Raw genomic sequence first — 17,029 nt, 5'->3', positions numbered from 1 at the left:
TAGTACACATATATGTGTGTAAACCATGTAATGTATATGGTATATATTTGTGTGTATGTATATATGTGCATGCGTGTGCAAAAGAGAATATGAAAAACAAAAACATTGAAGGCAAAATATATAATACGGAAAAATAAAATACAGTAAATTGAAAAAACCTTGTCCTTAAATCCAACCTTTCATGACGATAAAGAATACATTTACCCTTTCAGAAGATCACTTTTAACTAGTTGATAGTTGGAGCTTTGACTGTTTGTTTTGCTATTTGTTTGTTTAGTGTTTCCTTCAACATGTATTCTTCATAATACATTTTGAAATAATCTTGTTTGGAAGTACAGTCTTCCTTAAAACCTGGTATGGTATCAGTTCATGTAGTTTGGAGGTTTCTTGATTCCTAGGTCAACATTTTGTAATGTCGGTTTTATGAGGTAGTCAGTCAACAACTTGCCAGAAAATAAAAGTCAAAGGCTTATTTTCTTAAGCATAAGTCATCTTCCCAAGGTAGTTAGCTGGAACATAGCCCTTCTGCCCTTGAACTTCAGCTAACCACCACTCTTTGTTGCCACTTAGGTCACAAAATCGAAGTATATGAACTCTTTGGTATTCCTGAAGGCTGAGTTCATGGTCACTCCGTGCCTGAAAGGCATGAACTGCATAGAAAATCTAGACACAGAAGCAAATAACATTATTAGAAGCAGAGCCTAAAAATTTAGACAAACATAATAAAGACTTCCAAGCTTTTAGAAGAAATGCTGAAGTTTTCTTATTTTTCCAAAGTCACTCCCCAACTCCTTTGTTGGATTTATTTTGCTAAAGTATGGCCCAAGATGAAAATAGAGTGAAATTTCCATTCTTATTGTTCTGTTGGGAGGAGTCTAAACTGTCCATTCTTGAAGGCAATTTGGCACTTTCTATTAGATTTTTTAAATGTTAACTCTTTTTGATTCAGAAATAGCTCTAAGAGTCTCTTCTATGAAATAGAAACATTGGCACAGACTATTGCATAATAATGTTACTGCAATACCGACTTACTTATAAGGTGAAAAGTGGGAGGGAAGTTGGAATAACACTAAAGGTTCAGCAAAAATTAAATTCTAGATACTTACATTAAGGAAATTTGTAGTCATAAAAATAGTGTTTTCTGAGACTAATAACACAGGAAAATTCTTATGATAAAGTGCTCAGCGCCCCCACCCAAAAGATACAGAATCAGATGTGCAATATGTGTCTAATATTGTTAGATGGTTTTCTTTGAGTAGTAGAATTAGAGGTGATTTTCATTTTTATTTGTTAACTCATTTTATAAACTTTTATAATGACAATGTATTAAATTTATAATTTTAAATTATTTGAGTGACCTAGAGAGACTAATAAAATATATTTGTCAAAAGAATTTTTCTTTAACCTCAAAAGAGTACTTCATAATTATTAGATGCATAGGAAGCCTCTAAATAAGTGACTAGTCCCTCCTCCACTAAAATCATAAGACTGTTAATAAAAATGTTCGGTTATGGTATAAAATTTAGCAATCAACTAACAACATTTATTCATTCATTTATTTAATTAGAAGTTATTAAGTATCTATTAATAACCAGATATTATGTTATCAGAGAACTTATAACCCAGCTAGGCAAAACAAATGCCAATAAAAAGGAGCACATGCAAAAACAAAAAAACAAAACAAAAAACGCCCTACAAATGCAGGTGATATATATATATCAGCTAATTGTGAGCTGTGTTTTGGAAGAAGTAACCTTTTACAGGTGACGAAGTTGATAAAGGGGTGGATATGTCTTATTCAAAGGTACAGAGATGAATACATGGAAACAGTATATGGGAAAGGCAAGCAGATTAACTTTCTCAAAATTGAAGGTCAATATAAAAAGGAAATTATGAGAAATAAGGTGACTCCATTGAGCAGGGAAGAGACTGGGTATTGTGGAGGGGGGACTACAGTTGACCCCTGGACAACACCCAACTGAGTGGGTCCACTTATAAGCAGATTTTTTTCAGTAAATTATTGGAAAAATTTGGAGAGATTTGCAACTATTTGAAAAAACTCACAGATGAACCACATAGTTTAGAAATATCAAAAAAATTAAGAAAAAGTAAGGTATGTCATGAGTGCTTAAAATATATATAGTAACTAGTCTACCCTTACTTGCATAGGCATAAGATGAGTGATATTTAACATAAAAAAATGTGTTCGTTTTCTTACTGTTTTATAACTTTACTTTCAAAGAATTATATTACTGTTCAGTATGCCTCTTCCTCATAATTGGAGAGACTGCGTATCAGCCTATCATCACAGGTAAGTGTTTTTTTTTAAAGTAAACAATGTTTCCAATATTGTACTAGGAATATGGCTATAATACTGTATGCCATAAAAATTTGATAATGATTCAGTCATTAGTGTATAGACTAGCCTACCATGAAGCAATCATATTGATTACACTAGGCTACCATAAAGCAATCCTATTGCTGCTGCTTTGTTTTCAATGCATGAATCATTATACCTGTAAATAAATATGAATTGCTTTTTCATATTATTTTTTCATTTCTGATGTCTAGTGTTAGCAATACATTTAACACCTACAGTGTTTTGTATCATATAATACAATATTGAAGTGGGTATTAAATGATTCATTTTGTAAACAGATGACATAAACTTAGAGTATCTATAAATACAGTACAGTACTGTAAATGTATCCTTTTCCTTATGATTTTCTTAATCTTTTTTTCTAGCTTTCTTGTATGTATATATAATACATAAACATACAATATATATGTTAATCAAGAATTTATATTATCAGTAAGGCTTCTGGTCAACAGTAGGCTATTAGTAGTTAGGTTTTGGAGGAGACAAAATTTTTTGTAGATTTTCAGCTGCCCAGGGGGTCAGCACACCTCACCCCCGAGTTGTTCAAGGGTCAACTATATAGGTACAGTGTAAGCTATTCTTTAGATCTTGAACTATTTAGCTTTTGATGGTATTCTGATACCACTGACTTACATATCATCTCATCAGCTCTAGCATGAGCTCCACCTCAGAGAGAGGAACCACATTTCAACTTCCATTGACCACATCTGGTATACAGTAGGAATTCAAATATATGTTGATTTGATTTGAAAGTAAGGCTGAAGGGCTTGGATATCATACAAGAACATTCAAGAGATCATCTTGTGTCATACAAGATACATACAAGACAGATTGGTGGACATGGGTTATTTTGTAATTTTAAAAAGTAAAGAGAGAACAAAAAGGGAGATGCCATAAATTCTTGAGCAGTGGAGTGGTAGCAATAATGACCACCTTTTATAACTCTCATAACAGTTTACATGTCAAATGTGCTTTATCCTCAACAACCCTGTGAGCTGTGACTTAAAGAAGTAACAAGCTCATAATCATAGAGCTAGTTGGTACTGCTAGGACCATATCTTCTAACTCCAAATCCTGTGCTTGGTCCATTTCTCATAGCACTTTAGGAACCAAACTCTTGTTCTAGCAAGGATGTGCAGAGTGTATTCTTGTGGAAAGGGACTGGAATCTCTAATATGTTTTGTTGTTTAGAAAGTGAAGACATTGAATATATTCACAAGAACAGAGTGGAGGATTTGGTTTGCAAAAGCTTTCAGGAATATCATGTATCATAACACAGCTTCTGAAATAATCTTAAGAGCCCACAATAGCAGTTGCTAGCCATCTTTTGCAATTTTTATACATAATGTATATACTTTATCAGTGCAGCTATAGATTTTTTAGCAGGTCAAATTACCTGCTAATATATGATTCCTAAATATTTGTGGTGGTCTTTCAATTTGGCATATATACTCTCAAGGGCAATATAAAATCTTCCACCTACATCTATTTGGTATGAAATTATGGCAAAGCTTATATTTTAAACGCTCAATATAGATTCTCATAAAATTGTAAACTTAAAGTACAAAATTATAATATATACTTTCAATATTTTAGATGGTCATAGTCCAAAATTAATTTAGGATGAGGATTTTTCGGGTTTTATATATGTTTGTGCTTCCACTTAAGACAGATACTCAAAATGGAAGTAAGTCTGCTTTTAAAGAGATGGTAGTTGATCACGTTTGACTACAGGTTAGAAGTTTTCAATCTGTTATGGATTTAAGAGCTAAAGGTTTTCTCTCTTTTTTAAAAAAATATTTTAATTGTTCTAGGCTGTTGGACTTTCAGTGTTATTATGTTTTGGTCCAGACACATTAAAATTTTGTAAATTTAAGACATAATCGTCTAATCCGTTTTTTCCAAACCTTGGCATTTATGAAAATATATTTTATTAGTTGCTTCTTTGCAATCTGTAAAGCTCTGATGCATTTTATGGACAATATTTTATGACTACAACCCAGTTCTCCACAGCATTTACTCTTTTTAAATAACACTCTGTATTACTGTATTATTGACTCATACCCAATTTATTACCTACTGTTCATAACCACCAGCTCTTTCCTTGTGGTACCATTGCCAGTTCAGCATTTCCTTATGCTATATTTGTGCATTTAATTATTCTCCCTTAGTGGGCCACATTACCTATCTTCACTGAATTTCATTTTATTGATTTCATCCCAGTTCTCCAGTTAGCAACAACAAAAATCATAATGTATTTTAATCTTTCTTTCCAAAACTAAAAAGCTACAAAACCAGCATTTACAGTATTATATTAGCTCAGGAAGCCAAGATAGTTATATGGCATGAAAAATGCTCATTCTTCTCTCTTACCCACCAGGAGCAAGCTTTCTTGTTCTTTAGTTAACAATTATGAATTGTTATTACACAAGTAATTTTTGTAAAAAACAATTTTAAATAAAGGTAAACAAAGAAATTTACTAATTTTTATTAATATCTTGTTTTTCTTTTATCCTTTCTTCCTTTTCTTCTTCCACTTTTCTTTCTATCTACCTACCTACCTAAAGTGGTAATAAACATGTAATTATTGTACACATAATTTTTGCAACCTGCTTTTTCACTTCAAAATATATTTTAAAATCTTTTCATGTCAATAAATAGCTCTCTAAAGCATCATTTAATGACTACTTAAATATGTTACAGCCTGCTGACTTTTGAAGCACTTTAAAAATAATGACACACTAGATATATAGCATTATCATCATAAGCAGCTGAAAAATGTATAGAGGAGGGACCGGACAATGAATCTAGAATTAGTGCAAAACAACTTTTTTGATGTCAAAAATTATGTTCTCAGTATTATTTATGTGAAAAAAGAAAAGAGCACTGATTCTCAGCCATTACTTCCCTCTAAAACTTGGTTTTAGCCATTATTAAACTTGGTCCTCTTCAAGAAGTACCAAAGATTATCACATTAGTCCAACATCCTGCTTGCCAAACAAGGCATCTTACATACTGTGGTAGGCAGAATTCTAAGGAGAACCCCAAGATTACCACCTCCTGCTGAACTTGTTCTGTATAATCCCCTCTGTGAATATGATGGGATTTCACTTTTGTGATTAGGTTACATTACATGGTAAAGGTAAAGGGATCTTACAACGGTGCCTAATAAGGTCCCTAATAAGTTGACTTTGAGTTAGATGAACACTATCCTGAGTGGGCCTGACATAATCAGGTGAGTCCTTTAAAAGAGAGTCCAGTCACCTCTGAAGGGAAAGATTTGAAATCAGAGAGATGCTCTCCTGCTGGCCTTGAGCAAGCCAACAGCCATGTCGTGAACTGCCTATAGGGACAGTCACGTGGCAAGGATCTGAGCACAGCCTCTGAGTGTTGACAGTGGTCCTTGGTTGATAGCCAGCAAGAAAATGGAGACCTTGTTCCTACTGGAACAAGGAACTAAGTTTTGCCAACAACCATGAGCTTGGAAGACAACCCTGGTTTTCAGAAAGAGGCACAGCCAAGCAAACGTCTAGATTTCAGTTCTCTGAGATTCCAAGCAGAGCACCCAGCTAAGCTGTTGCCTGTACTTCTGACCATGGAAACGGTGAGATAATAAATTTATGTTGTTTTAAGCTACTTAGTTTGTGACAATTTGTTATGCAGCATAGAAAACTAATACAGATCATGCCATTATTATTTGATCAGAAGAGACCTGCAATTTGGGTTGTGTTATTTCAACTCAAAGCAAAGGTATAGGGGATTCTATGTGGCCGCAGATCCAAGCTGCATTTTCTAATCCAGCTATATTTGTAGTAATGTTTAGATTTATATCCCTGACACCAGGGTCTGTTTTGAATTCGTTCGAAACTCAGAGGAGAAAGAAAACAAGTAGCACTTTATGGAGAGATATCATTAATATACTTTCTGTTTTGGGCAAAAGAAAATTATCTCATTACTTTTCCTCTCAGCAATGGAAACTTCTAATGGATCTAATTCTCATGATACATAATACGTTTACTCAAAGACAGTTACTCTGCAGTAGCAGCTAGTAGGCACTAGATGCAATTTTAGACTATACAGTTCATGCTGAAAGAGCCTAAGTGAGGTGCTTAATCTAAAAGTCCCTGTAAAGCCAAGTAAAAACTAGAACTCAACATCAAGCCAGCTTTAGGTCATCTTCACAAATTTGGTCCTCCAGTGTCTGTCCTAGGTTATTAAGATAACTTAGAAAGTTATCTTAGTAACCTAGAAGTTATTAAAAGCCAGCCAGGACATTTAATCAAGTATATAGATTTCACTAATAAAAATTCATTTATCAGTTGGTATTATAACATTATATTGTCTTATAGAAACTCTGAATAAACTAAGAGAGTGAATGAGTAATAGAAAAACAGGGTGTTTGAAACTTCAAGACAGAAAAGTGGTAAGAACACATAGTAATGTATAAATGAGCTTAGAATCAGTAGTGACTGGGACAAAGTACTTGCAAATTATATATCTGATAAAGAACTCTATGCAGAGTATATAAAGAATTCTTAAAACTGTATAATAAGAAGGGAAATGACCCAATTTTTTAAATGGGCAAATATTTGAAAAGACCTTTCGCCAAAGGAGATGCAGGAATGGCCAATAAGAACATGAAAGATACTCAATAGCATTAGTCATTAGGGAAATGTAAATCAAAACTACAATGAGACACCACTTCCATTAAGATAGATGGCTGTGATAAAAAAGACAGACAATAAGGCAAGGATGTGGAGAAACTGCAATTCACAATCCTCATACATTGCTGTTGGGTACATACAACGGGGCAGTCACTTTGAAAAACAGCTTAGCAGTTTTTTTAAAAACTTAATCTTACCAATAAGCAGTTCCACTCCTAGGGATCTACTCAAGAAAATGAAATTCACACAAAGACTTACACACAAATGTTCATAGCAGCATTATTCATAATAGAAATTACCCCAGATGTCCATCAGTTGGTGAATGGATAAACAAAATATGCTATATTCATAGAGTAAAATACCGTTAGGCAATGAAAAGCAACAAAATACATATACATACTACAACACGGATGAATCTCAAAAAACATGCTAAGTGAAGGAAGTTGGCTGTAAAACACCACATATTGTATGATTCCATTAATACAGAAAATACAAAGAAGGCAAATCTATGGAGGAAAAAAGTGATTAAAGATTTCTTGGGGCTAAAAGTGAGAAAGAGGAGGAGCTGCAAATGGGTTCAAAGGATCTTTTAGGGTGAAGGAAATGTTCTAAAGTTGGATTCAGGTAATGGTTGCAAAACCCTGTTAATATACTAAAAGTGCATTGTATACTTAAATTGCATACATTGTATGATATGTAAATAAGAACTTAATAAAACTTTTTTAATGTATCAGTCATGAATTGGACAGCAATCAATGTATTGTTGAAAGAAGTTGAATAAAAGTAGTTTTGAAGAGCAGTATGGCAATGTATATCAAGACTTTACATATCCTTTGACACTCCAGTATTTTCAGGAACTTGCCCTACAGATATACTCATATATAAGTGTATAAAAATAGATGAACAAGGATCTGGCCTGAAATATTGTTTGAAATTTTAAAAACCTCAAAATATTCTGAATGTCTATTATTATGGTAATAGTTACATAAATTATGATGTATCCAGATAATGAAATACTATGCAGAATTTTTAAGGAAGAAGGTAGATATTTAGGTACTGTTTTATCTAAGATATATTGTTAACTGAAAAAAATTATGTACCACGTATATGTTCCCACTCGTCTAAGTATAAATTCACTCACGTAAATACAATATCTGAAAAGATATACCTGCATGTTGTCTCTGAAAAGTAGGACTGAGGAGAGAATAAAGACCTTTACTATTAATTTACATATATCTTTCTACTGTTTTAACTTTCCACAAAGAACATGTATTAACCTTATTTTTAAAAAAGAAGTTAAAATTAATTAATAAAAAGCCACTAGGGGCTTCCCTGGTGGCTCAGTGGTTAAGAATCCGCCTACCAATGCAGGGGACACGGGTTCGAGCCCTGAAAGATCCCACAAGCCCATGCACCACAACTGCTGAGCCTGTGCTCTAGAGTCTGCGAGCCACAACTACTGAGTCCATGTGCCATAACTACTGAAGCCCGCGTGCCTAGAGCCTGTGCTCCGCAACAAGACCCTGCGATAAGAAGCCTGCGCACCACAACGAAGAGTAGCCCCTGCTCGCCACAACTAGAGAAAGCCCACGGGCAGCAACGAAGACCCAATACAGATTAAAAAAAAGGCCACTAAGGAAAAAAAAACAAGTTTAAAAAGGGACCAGTTAGTTCGTCACCACTTGGGGATTAACATTTCTGAGGTAGCAAAAAGGAACCCTATATTATAGTTAACTTACCATTTTGGGAAAGGGTTATGCCAATAGCCTTTGCACTGGTTAAGTGAGAGAAAGGTAGCTTTTAAAAGTTTCAGTATATGTCAGTAGTATATGTCATTATGCAAGAGATTAAAAATGACTGATTCATAGATAGCGCAATGAAGATACTGCTCTCAGAGGAACTACGGTCAGTTTTCCACATGTTGCTGATGGCGGTGATCTGTTCAGTATTGAGCTGTTTTCCTCTCATGGGGGAAGTATAAAGAGACCATCTTCACTTCACTCTAAGTAGTAACAGCTACTATTTATTCAGTGCCTACTCTGTGCTGGGTACTTTACATATAAAATTATCTCTAATATCTAATATCTCTAATATCCACACATCAACTCTGCAAAGTAGGAATTATTGTCCTCTTTTCTTCATTTGAGGAAACAGGCTCAGAGAATTAAATTCCTTGCAAAAAGGTGCACAGAGAGGAAGTGCTAGAGAGAAGTGCTACAGAGAAGCTGACACTTCCACCAAGTCTCACAGTAAGACAGAACATCTTTCATGATTCCAACAGCCAAGCGTCTTTACATCAGGTTCAAATTCTTACCTGTTCATCTACCTCTTGAAAACTGTCAACATCAGTACTGTTTGTTTCAGACTTCCCACATGTTCCACTAAGAGATGAGCTGCTATCACTTATGCTACCTTCTGGGGTGCCTGTGACACTGTCACTGGCTGGTCGTGAAGACACAAAGAGGCTGATGTTATCAAAATCATCATCACAGAACCTGTTCTCGGCGTCCACCTTCTGCACTTTTGCTGGATTGTAGGGTTTTAGGAAGGAGGAATACACATATCCTTTTATAACTGGATAGGAAATAGAAAGAAGAAACATGGTTATTTATAACTCTTTCCAAACAGTTGCATTTAGAGAAGGACACAGAGGCCCCCTGGGAAAATCTCAACTAGAAGAGAGGTGGAAGTTCTTTGCTTCTTATGAAAAAAACTTACTTCCTGTGTCAACAAGCCACCTGCTGGTACTCCCCAACGGATCCTTCTGTTCCATCACAGCCACCAACTCCCCTTCCAGAAGACTGATGTCATATTCTTGTGTAGCGTTGCACTTGCGCTTAGCTTGGTAGAGTTCCTCTGTACTGTACGTGGATAGAAGTTTGCAGCGGTGAGTGTCATTCTGACGTGGCACTTCCGGCTGGGAGAAGTAAGGAGAGCTTTTGGTTCAGATAGATGTATAATAAAATCCGCACAGATAAATATTGGTAGATATTTCTTCTCTGGAGATTTTTTAACTATTGAAGCCATACATTGATTAAGGATTATTTCAATGTTGAGGCAGAGATCAAGTTATTATGTGAAAGTATTTAGCTGAGTTATGCAGGTAAAGATTCTCTAGTTAGCACATGAGGGCAGTGTTGTAGAGAAAAAAGAAAATTCAGCTGAGAATACGAAGGCAGAGGTTCTAATCCTTCTTTGATGTTGAACAATTTTTTAATTCTTTGCCATGCTGTAGGCAATCACTTGTGTATTAAGCACTTGATAAATAATATTTAATTAAGTAAATTGTACATGTGCATGTATTTTTCCCGGAAATAATATCAGTAAATTAGGCAGGAGTCAAGAGGCCTGGCCCCTGTCCCAGCTCTGCCACTAAGTGACTTTGAGAAAGCCACTTCATCTCTGCAAACTGGGATTCCTTATCGAGAAAAATGAAAGGTTCGAACTGTAATGATTTTGCTCTATAAAATTCTGTTCATTCATCCAACAGATATTTATAGAGTGCCTACTTTGTGTCAGGCACGATTTAGGCACTTGTTTTGTACACATCATGTACAAAACAGGTAAAAAATCTATGACCTTATGGAGTTCATAGTATAGAGGCTAGAAATAGACAAGAAATTCTACATATAATAAGTAGGTAAACTATAGGATATTAGAATGACATAAGTGATATGGAAAATAATATATTATGATTTGATCAAGGCAAAAAAGTGATAGTCATCATTGTTACTGAATGCTACCAAACTCACCAGAATTTGCACAGTCTTCTTCCTTTCAAAACTAAGTTTTCTCTCAATAAATGTAGCACTGTTATCCTTCACAAAATTCAGATTTTGAACCTCTTCTAGTACTCGATTCTGAATTTCAGAGATGCTTGAAGCCAACAGTGGTACCTGTAGGTAGAAATACGACGTTCCCAGACAAATACTTAACCATATTAGGTATTGAATTTAGTAGATCTGTGATGAACAGTGAAAAATTATACCATATTCCACAGCGAAAAATTAGGGCAACATTAAAACTCCTATATCAAAACCATCTAATTTGTTGTCTCCAAAAATCCCACAAAAATGACAAGGATTTTTTTAAGTTCAAGCTTAAATAAAAGGAAACAGCAGAGAAAAAATTACAATAGCAATAAAATTTTGGGAAGAAAGACTCAGTAATTGATGGCACTAGTGCTCTCCAATGTGGTGGGGTGGTACAGTAGGAAGGAGAAAAAGGCTAAAACAAGAAACATTGGTTAAGATCCTGTGGTGGTTAAAACAAATAAGCAAATTCTTTGATATGTTTCCCATCAAGAGGTGGAGTCAATGTCCCCTTCCCTCAAAATTGGGTGGGAATTTATGATTGCCTCAATGAATAGAATATTGAAATAAATAGAATAAAGGAAGTGATGCTGTTTGACTTTCAAGATTAGGCTAAAAAAGATCATGCAGTTTCTGCTGGTTTCTCTTGGGACACTCACCTTAGGGAGACTTTAGTTGCTATGGAAGAAGTCCAGTTGCACTGTGTCCACCATATCAGAAGACCATGTTGAAAGATGGAGTGGGGAGTGGTGGGGATGGTGGTGGGATGGGTGGGTGTCTGTGGGGCCCCAGCTATTCCAGTCCCCAGCTGTTTGAGTCTTCTGTCCACCACCAATCTTAGAGGCCTGAGAAAGTCTTTGTGACCACTTCAGCCCCAGCTATTATCTGACTGAGACACTGAGAATGATTACCTGATCCCAGTGAACCCCAGAACTATGAGAAACAATAGTAAGAAATGACTATTGGTTGTTTCGTACCACCATGGTTGGTGTAATTTGTTATGCAGATATAGACAACTGGAATTGTTTTGAAGCAGTTGTATCCCCAGATTCTTTCTCCATTTCAGTGAATCTTGGTGATTGCTTCTTCCCTACCTTAGCAGAAGATGAAGTTTTCTTTTCTGCAAATGGTAAATCAGAGAGTATCTAGACTGGGGACACTAGGCACAAATAATGGTGGGGGACCCATGTTAGAAAGAGGGTAGTTAAGTGAGTGGATATAGACTGGACCCAGAGACCCTGCCAACCAGGCCTAGCAGTCAACCATTACCCTTTAGGCAGAAAACTTGAAGGGACATCTCCGGAGACTCTGACCAGCCTAAGAGGAAAGACCTAATGGTGCTATCATCAGGAGTTCCCAAATGAAATTGCAGTCAAATTACTCTACACAGTAGTGGATGCTTAGAGTTTTCAATGCCTATCTAGGTGCTCAATGCTGCCAATTCGTCCTCAACTCTTTATCAGTGGTGAATGATCAAGTATATCAGACATCTAAGTCATAACTATAACAAGAAAGAAAGAACCTAATAAAAATAAAAGCAACCTGTTTTCATCTTAAGAAAGCCAAAAAGAACTTTCAAAAATTACAATCATGGGAACAGAAATAAGAATAAATCAAAAGATGGGTTTGAAGATTAAGTAGGAAATTTTCTTAGGAAGTAGAGCAAAGCAATAAAGAGACAGAAAATAAGTGGAAAAAGATACAAGATTAGAGGAACAACCCAGGAATTTCAGAAAGAGAGAAAAGAGAAAGGGAAGAGAGAAAAATCATCAATGAAATGTTCAAAGTTTCTAGAAGCGGAAGACATAAATTTTCAGGTTGAAAGGATCCCACAAAGCATCTGACACACCAAGGTTCATCATCATTAAATTTCAGACTGATGAAGACAATAAGAAAATTCCATAAACTTTTAGAATGGGATAGGGTGGGGAAAGTGCATACAAAGAATCAAGAACCAAAATGCACCCAGAGTTCTCAACAGAAACAGTGGAAGCTAGAAGACAATGGAACAATGGAATGCTTTCAAATTCAGGAAGAACAACTTAAAATTTTACACCCAGACAAACTATCAATTAAATATGATGATAGTATAAAGACATTTTCTGATATTTGAGGTGTCAAAATATTAACCTCCCAATTTTCCTTTCTTAAGAAACTACTCAGAAATTTGCTCCCTCAAATAAAGGCAGAAAGCAAGAAAGAAGGTCAACATGGGATAAGGAAATGTGAGATCCCACACAGAAGAGAGGTAAAGGGATTCCCCAGAATGATGATGAAGTAATCCCAGGATTACAGTTAATTATGAGATAAAAAAGATAACCAGTTCTCTGAGAGATTTCTGCAAGAAGACACAATTAATAGAATATATCACACATCTGAATGTCTTAAGAAGTGATGCAGTCAAACTGGCAAATAAAGTTAGGCAATTGAAAATTAAGCTGATAAAAGACAAACACAATTATTAACTTTAAGAAAAACAAAAAAGCTATACATAAAAAGTAATCATAGTGTGGTATTGCTGAACTCTAACCAGAATTCACTTTGTGTGCTGAATATCTTTTGTTTGTCTTTTCAAATTTATTCTTTTTCCATTTCCATCCTGCTCTGTGCTCTGGAAGGCTGACCAGTATAGAGTGTATCAACAGCTTCCTTGCACTCTGGTTTCCAGATGGGTTCTTGCAATGAGAAGCACCCACAGGAAATCAGAAGAAGGGAGGAAAGTGAGATAAGGAAATTTATTTCCCAATAAATTTCTTTAGTATTTATTGCTTTCTGTAGTATTGACTGATAGTCACAGATCCTGTCAGGTAAACCTTTCCAGTTAGCTCTCTCTGCACATTCCTATAGCTACTCCTTCCCCTTGTCCCTTTGAAGACTGGGTGTTTTAAGGCTCCTTCTTTTATTTTACTGTATATAATCTTTTAAGTTACACTTCAACTTTAAAAGTTTAAAAATAGGGGACTGATAAGAGAAATGCAAATCAAAACCACATGAGATATCACTTCATACCCACTAAGATAGCCATAATAAAAAAGACGGATGTGAGGAAATTGGAACCCTCAATCATTGCTGTTGAGAATGTAAAATAGTGCAGCCACTTTGAAAAACAGACTGGCATTTATTCAAAAGGTTAACATAGAGTTACCATATGATCCAGCAATTCCACTCCTAGGTATATAGCCAAGAGAAATGGAAACATACATCCACTAAGAACTTGAATGTTCATAGCAGCATTGTTCATAATAGCCAAAAAGTGGAAATAACCTAAATGTTCATCAACTGATGAATGGACAAATAAAATGTGACATATCCATACAATGTAATATTATTTGGCAATAAAAGGAATTAAGTTCTGAAACACACTGCAACATGGATGGAACTTGAAAACATTAGGCTAAGTGAAAGAAGACACTCACAAAGAACCACATGTTGCATAATTCTATTTATGCCACATGTCCAGAATAAGCATATATGTAGAGACAGAAAGTAGATTGGTGGTTGTCTGGGACTGGGGAGGTTAGGGGGAAATGTGGAGTCACTGCTAGTGGTACAGAGTTTCTTTTGGGGGTGATGACAATATTCTAAAAATTGATTGTGGTGATGGGTTTCACAACTCTTACGAATATAAAAAACCATTGAGTTGTACATTTTAAATGGGTGGAGCATATAGTATGTGAATTATATCTCAATAAAGTTGTTACCAAAAAAATAGGAGGCTGATTACACACTATTGTACAACTATGCAGTGGACTAATATACAGCTGTAAAAGAAATGAGGAAGCTCTCTATGTACTAACATGGATGTTAAAAGCAAGTTGCAGAATGTACTATAGTTTGCTAGTTTGTGTAGGAAATAAAAATATATATTTGCATTTACTTTTAATGGCACAAAGAAACTCTAAGTATATAAAAATGAACTAATATCAGTTGGGGTGAGAGCAGGAGTTGGAGGGGTTTGGGCACAGAATGAGTGTGGGACTGCTTACTTATTTTTAAATAGTTCTTCCTTTTGAGCCAAGTAAATGTAGCACCTCTTTATTCAACTTAATTTAATTCAGATGATAAGTTAAAAGTTAATTAACTATACAATAAAAAGTAAAGTAGGGACAATTAATTTTCCTCGAAATGTCCATTAAATATCACACGAGCTGAATAATAAGTAATACACTTGAAATGAAGGGCCAAGAAACGAAGCTGATTTTTTTTAAATTGATATTAGGTTGTAAATATCTTTCTTCCTCTTCAGAAAATAATTATAAGGACTTCCCTGGTGGTCCAGTGTAAAGAATCTGCTTTACAATGCAGGGGATGTGGGTTCAATCCCTGGTCAGGGAACTAAAATCCCACATGCCGCAGGGCAACTAGCCCGCGCACCACAACTACTGAGCTCTGCGTGCTTCAGCGAGAGAGCCCACGTGCCGCAAACTACAGAGCCCACGTGCCACAACTACAGAAGAGAAAACCCGCATGCCACAAGCTAGAGAGAAGCCCACGCACCACAACGAAGAGCCCGCGCGCTGCAGCAAGAGATCCTGTATGCCTCAGCGAAGATCCCGTGTGCTGCAACTAAGACCCAAGGCAGCCAAAAAATAAATAAATAAATCTTTAAAAAAAAGAAAATAGTTCTAAAATCATACCCTAATGGAAAGCTAAGATATATACATATATTTATACATATATATATATATATATATATATATATATATTTTTTTTTTTTTTTACACACACACATCAGGCTTCTCTTCTTTGGAGGAAAACAAAAGCAAAACAAAGACTGGTTTGACTGATATCCTATTTCTGTCATTACAGTGAGATGGCCTTATTTTTGGATCCATGTCTCAGTCATGGTTAACATTTAAAAACGGTTAAATGGGAAGAGAATACAAAATATAAGTTGATAAGCTTCAACATAGCATCAGGCAGATGGAGCTACATTGGTTCCATCAATGAGGGGAGCAAAGCGGAAAGATGTTTGGTGTTTGAAAAGGAATTTCCAAAAAGAGCTCCAAGGGTATAAGTCACAGCAAACCAGCACTAGGAAAATTGATTTTACCTTCCTGTGCAGAAGAGCGATAAGGAGCAGAATATTCTCTGACTGGCTTCAGCTAAAATAGAAGCCACACCATACACTACACTCAGGCACGCTATGAGCAGGCTGCTTTGCATGCTGTACTTTCTGACAGATTCCGTAGGCCAAGGTAGCCAAGTGCTGGTGCTGTGCTTACCGGCACCACCGTGGAATAAACCCTCTGGGCCACGAGCATCAGGTCCCTGAGGAGGGTGATGAAACTGCACAGGCAGTTCAACAGAATCTTCCGCGCAGCCCGGTTGAACACCTGGAGCTCTTCCACAAGCTGGGCATTGAGGGCCTCATATTCCCTTTTGGCCAAGTCTGACTCATCCGCCACCACCCGCTGCAGGTAGCTGTTGTAGTCCAGCAGTTTGTCATAGCGTTTCTGGATTAGCTTCTGGGGCCCTGGGAATAGGGACCGCAGGGCTGACAGGGGCGTCAGGACAAGCTTCTGCAAATGAGCTGCCTGCCAAAAGAGCAAAACAATTCCATCACAGAAGGAGGAACACCCAATACCATGTCTGGAGTTGTTATCAGTAGGCTTACCTCCTCCCTGCAGCAGCACAGAGGAAGGCAGGAAAGTATCTAGGCAAGTTGAAAGAGCATGGGATCATTTTTTTTAGTCTAGCTAAACCTGTTCAAGGACTTAAAACAGCAACTCTAGACTCTAACGTTGAACCTGAAGAGTGAACAGGAAGAAGAATACAAAAATTGAAACCTGCACACCCAAACTATGCTCCACCCTTCTCTCTACAGCCATTGGTTTTGTCAGTGGGGTCACCTCCCACAACACTTCGCCTTCCCCTTCTTTCTAATCCCAGAGCCAACTGGAGCTTCTCCAGAACATGGGCTAGGGGGTAATCTCCACCTTTGACTACCAAGACTGCATAATTTATTCACATATCATTCCCTTTCTTTGCTACTAATAAAAGGAAGACAATTGGTCTTAGGAGAGGCTGTATCTTACTCCTCCCACATCCAATTCCCTGACTACCCTGGTGGCTGATTTTGGTAGTGGAATCCTATCCCCTATACAGATAGTCCCCCCTTATTACAGGTATTTTGTTCCTGTTATAGAAATGACCAGAGAGTTATTGCTTCC

At 36.3% G+C, this 17,029-nt stretch overlaps 1 protein-coding gene across 1 annotated transcript in view; it reads right to left on the bottom strand.

Moving 5' to 3' along the window:
- Positions 1-477: 477 nt before the first annotated feature.
- Positions 478-17,029, bottom strand: part of LOC132425544 (rho guanine nucleotide exchange factor 38) — a 35,162-nt gene continuing 18,610 nt past the window's right edge. The window contains exons 4-8 of the mRNA XM_069540715.1: positions 16,082-16,393; positions 10,797-10,940; positions 9,763-9,961; positions 9,359-9,618; positions 478-663 (exon numbers count right to left, since the gene is read on the bottom strand). Coding sequence (XP_069396816.1) covers positions 478-663; positions 9,359-9,618; positions 9,763-9,961; positions 10,797-10,940; positions 16,082-16,393 — 1,101 coding nt within the window. The remainder of the gene's footprint in view (positions 664-9,358; positions 9,619-9,762; positions 9,962-10,796; positions 10,941-16,081; positions 16,394-17,029) is intronic.

Source organism: Delphinus delphis, chromosome 5 (assembly GCF_949987515.2).
Source record: "Delphinus delphis chromosome 5, mDelDel1.2, whole genome shotgun sequence".
Lineage (NCBI taxonomy): Eukaryota > Metazoa > Chordata > Mammalia > Artiodactyla > Delphinidae > Delphinus > Delphinus delphis.
This window is presented reverse-complemented; position numbering and strand designations above follow the sequence as displayed.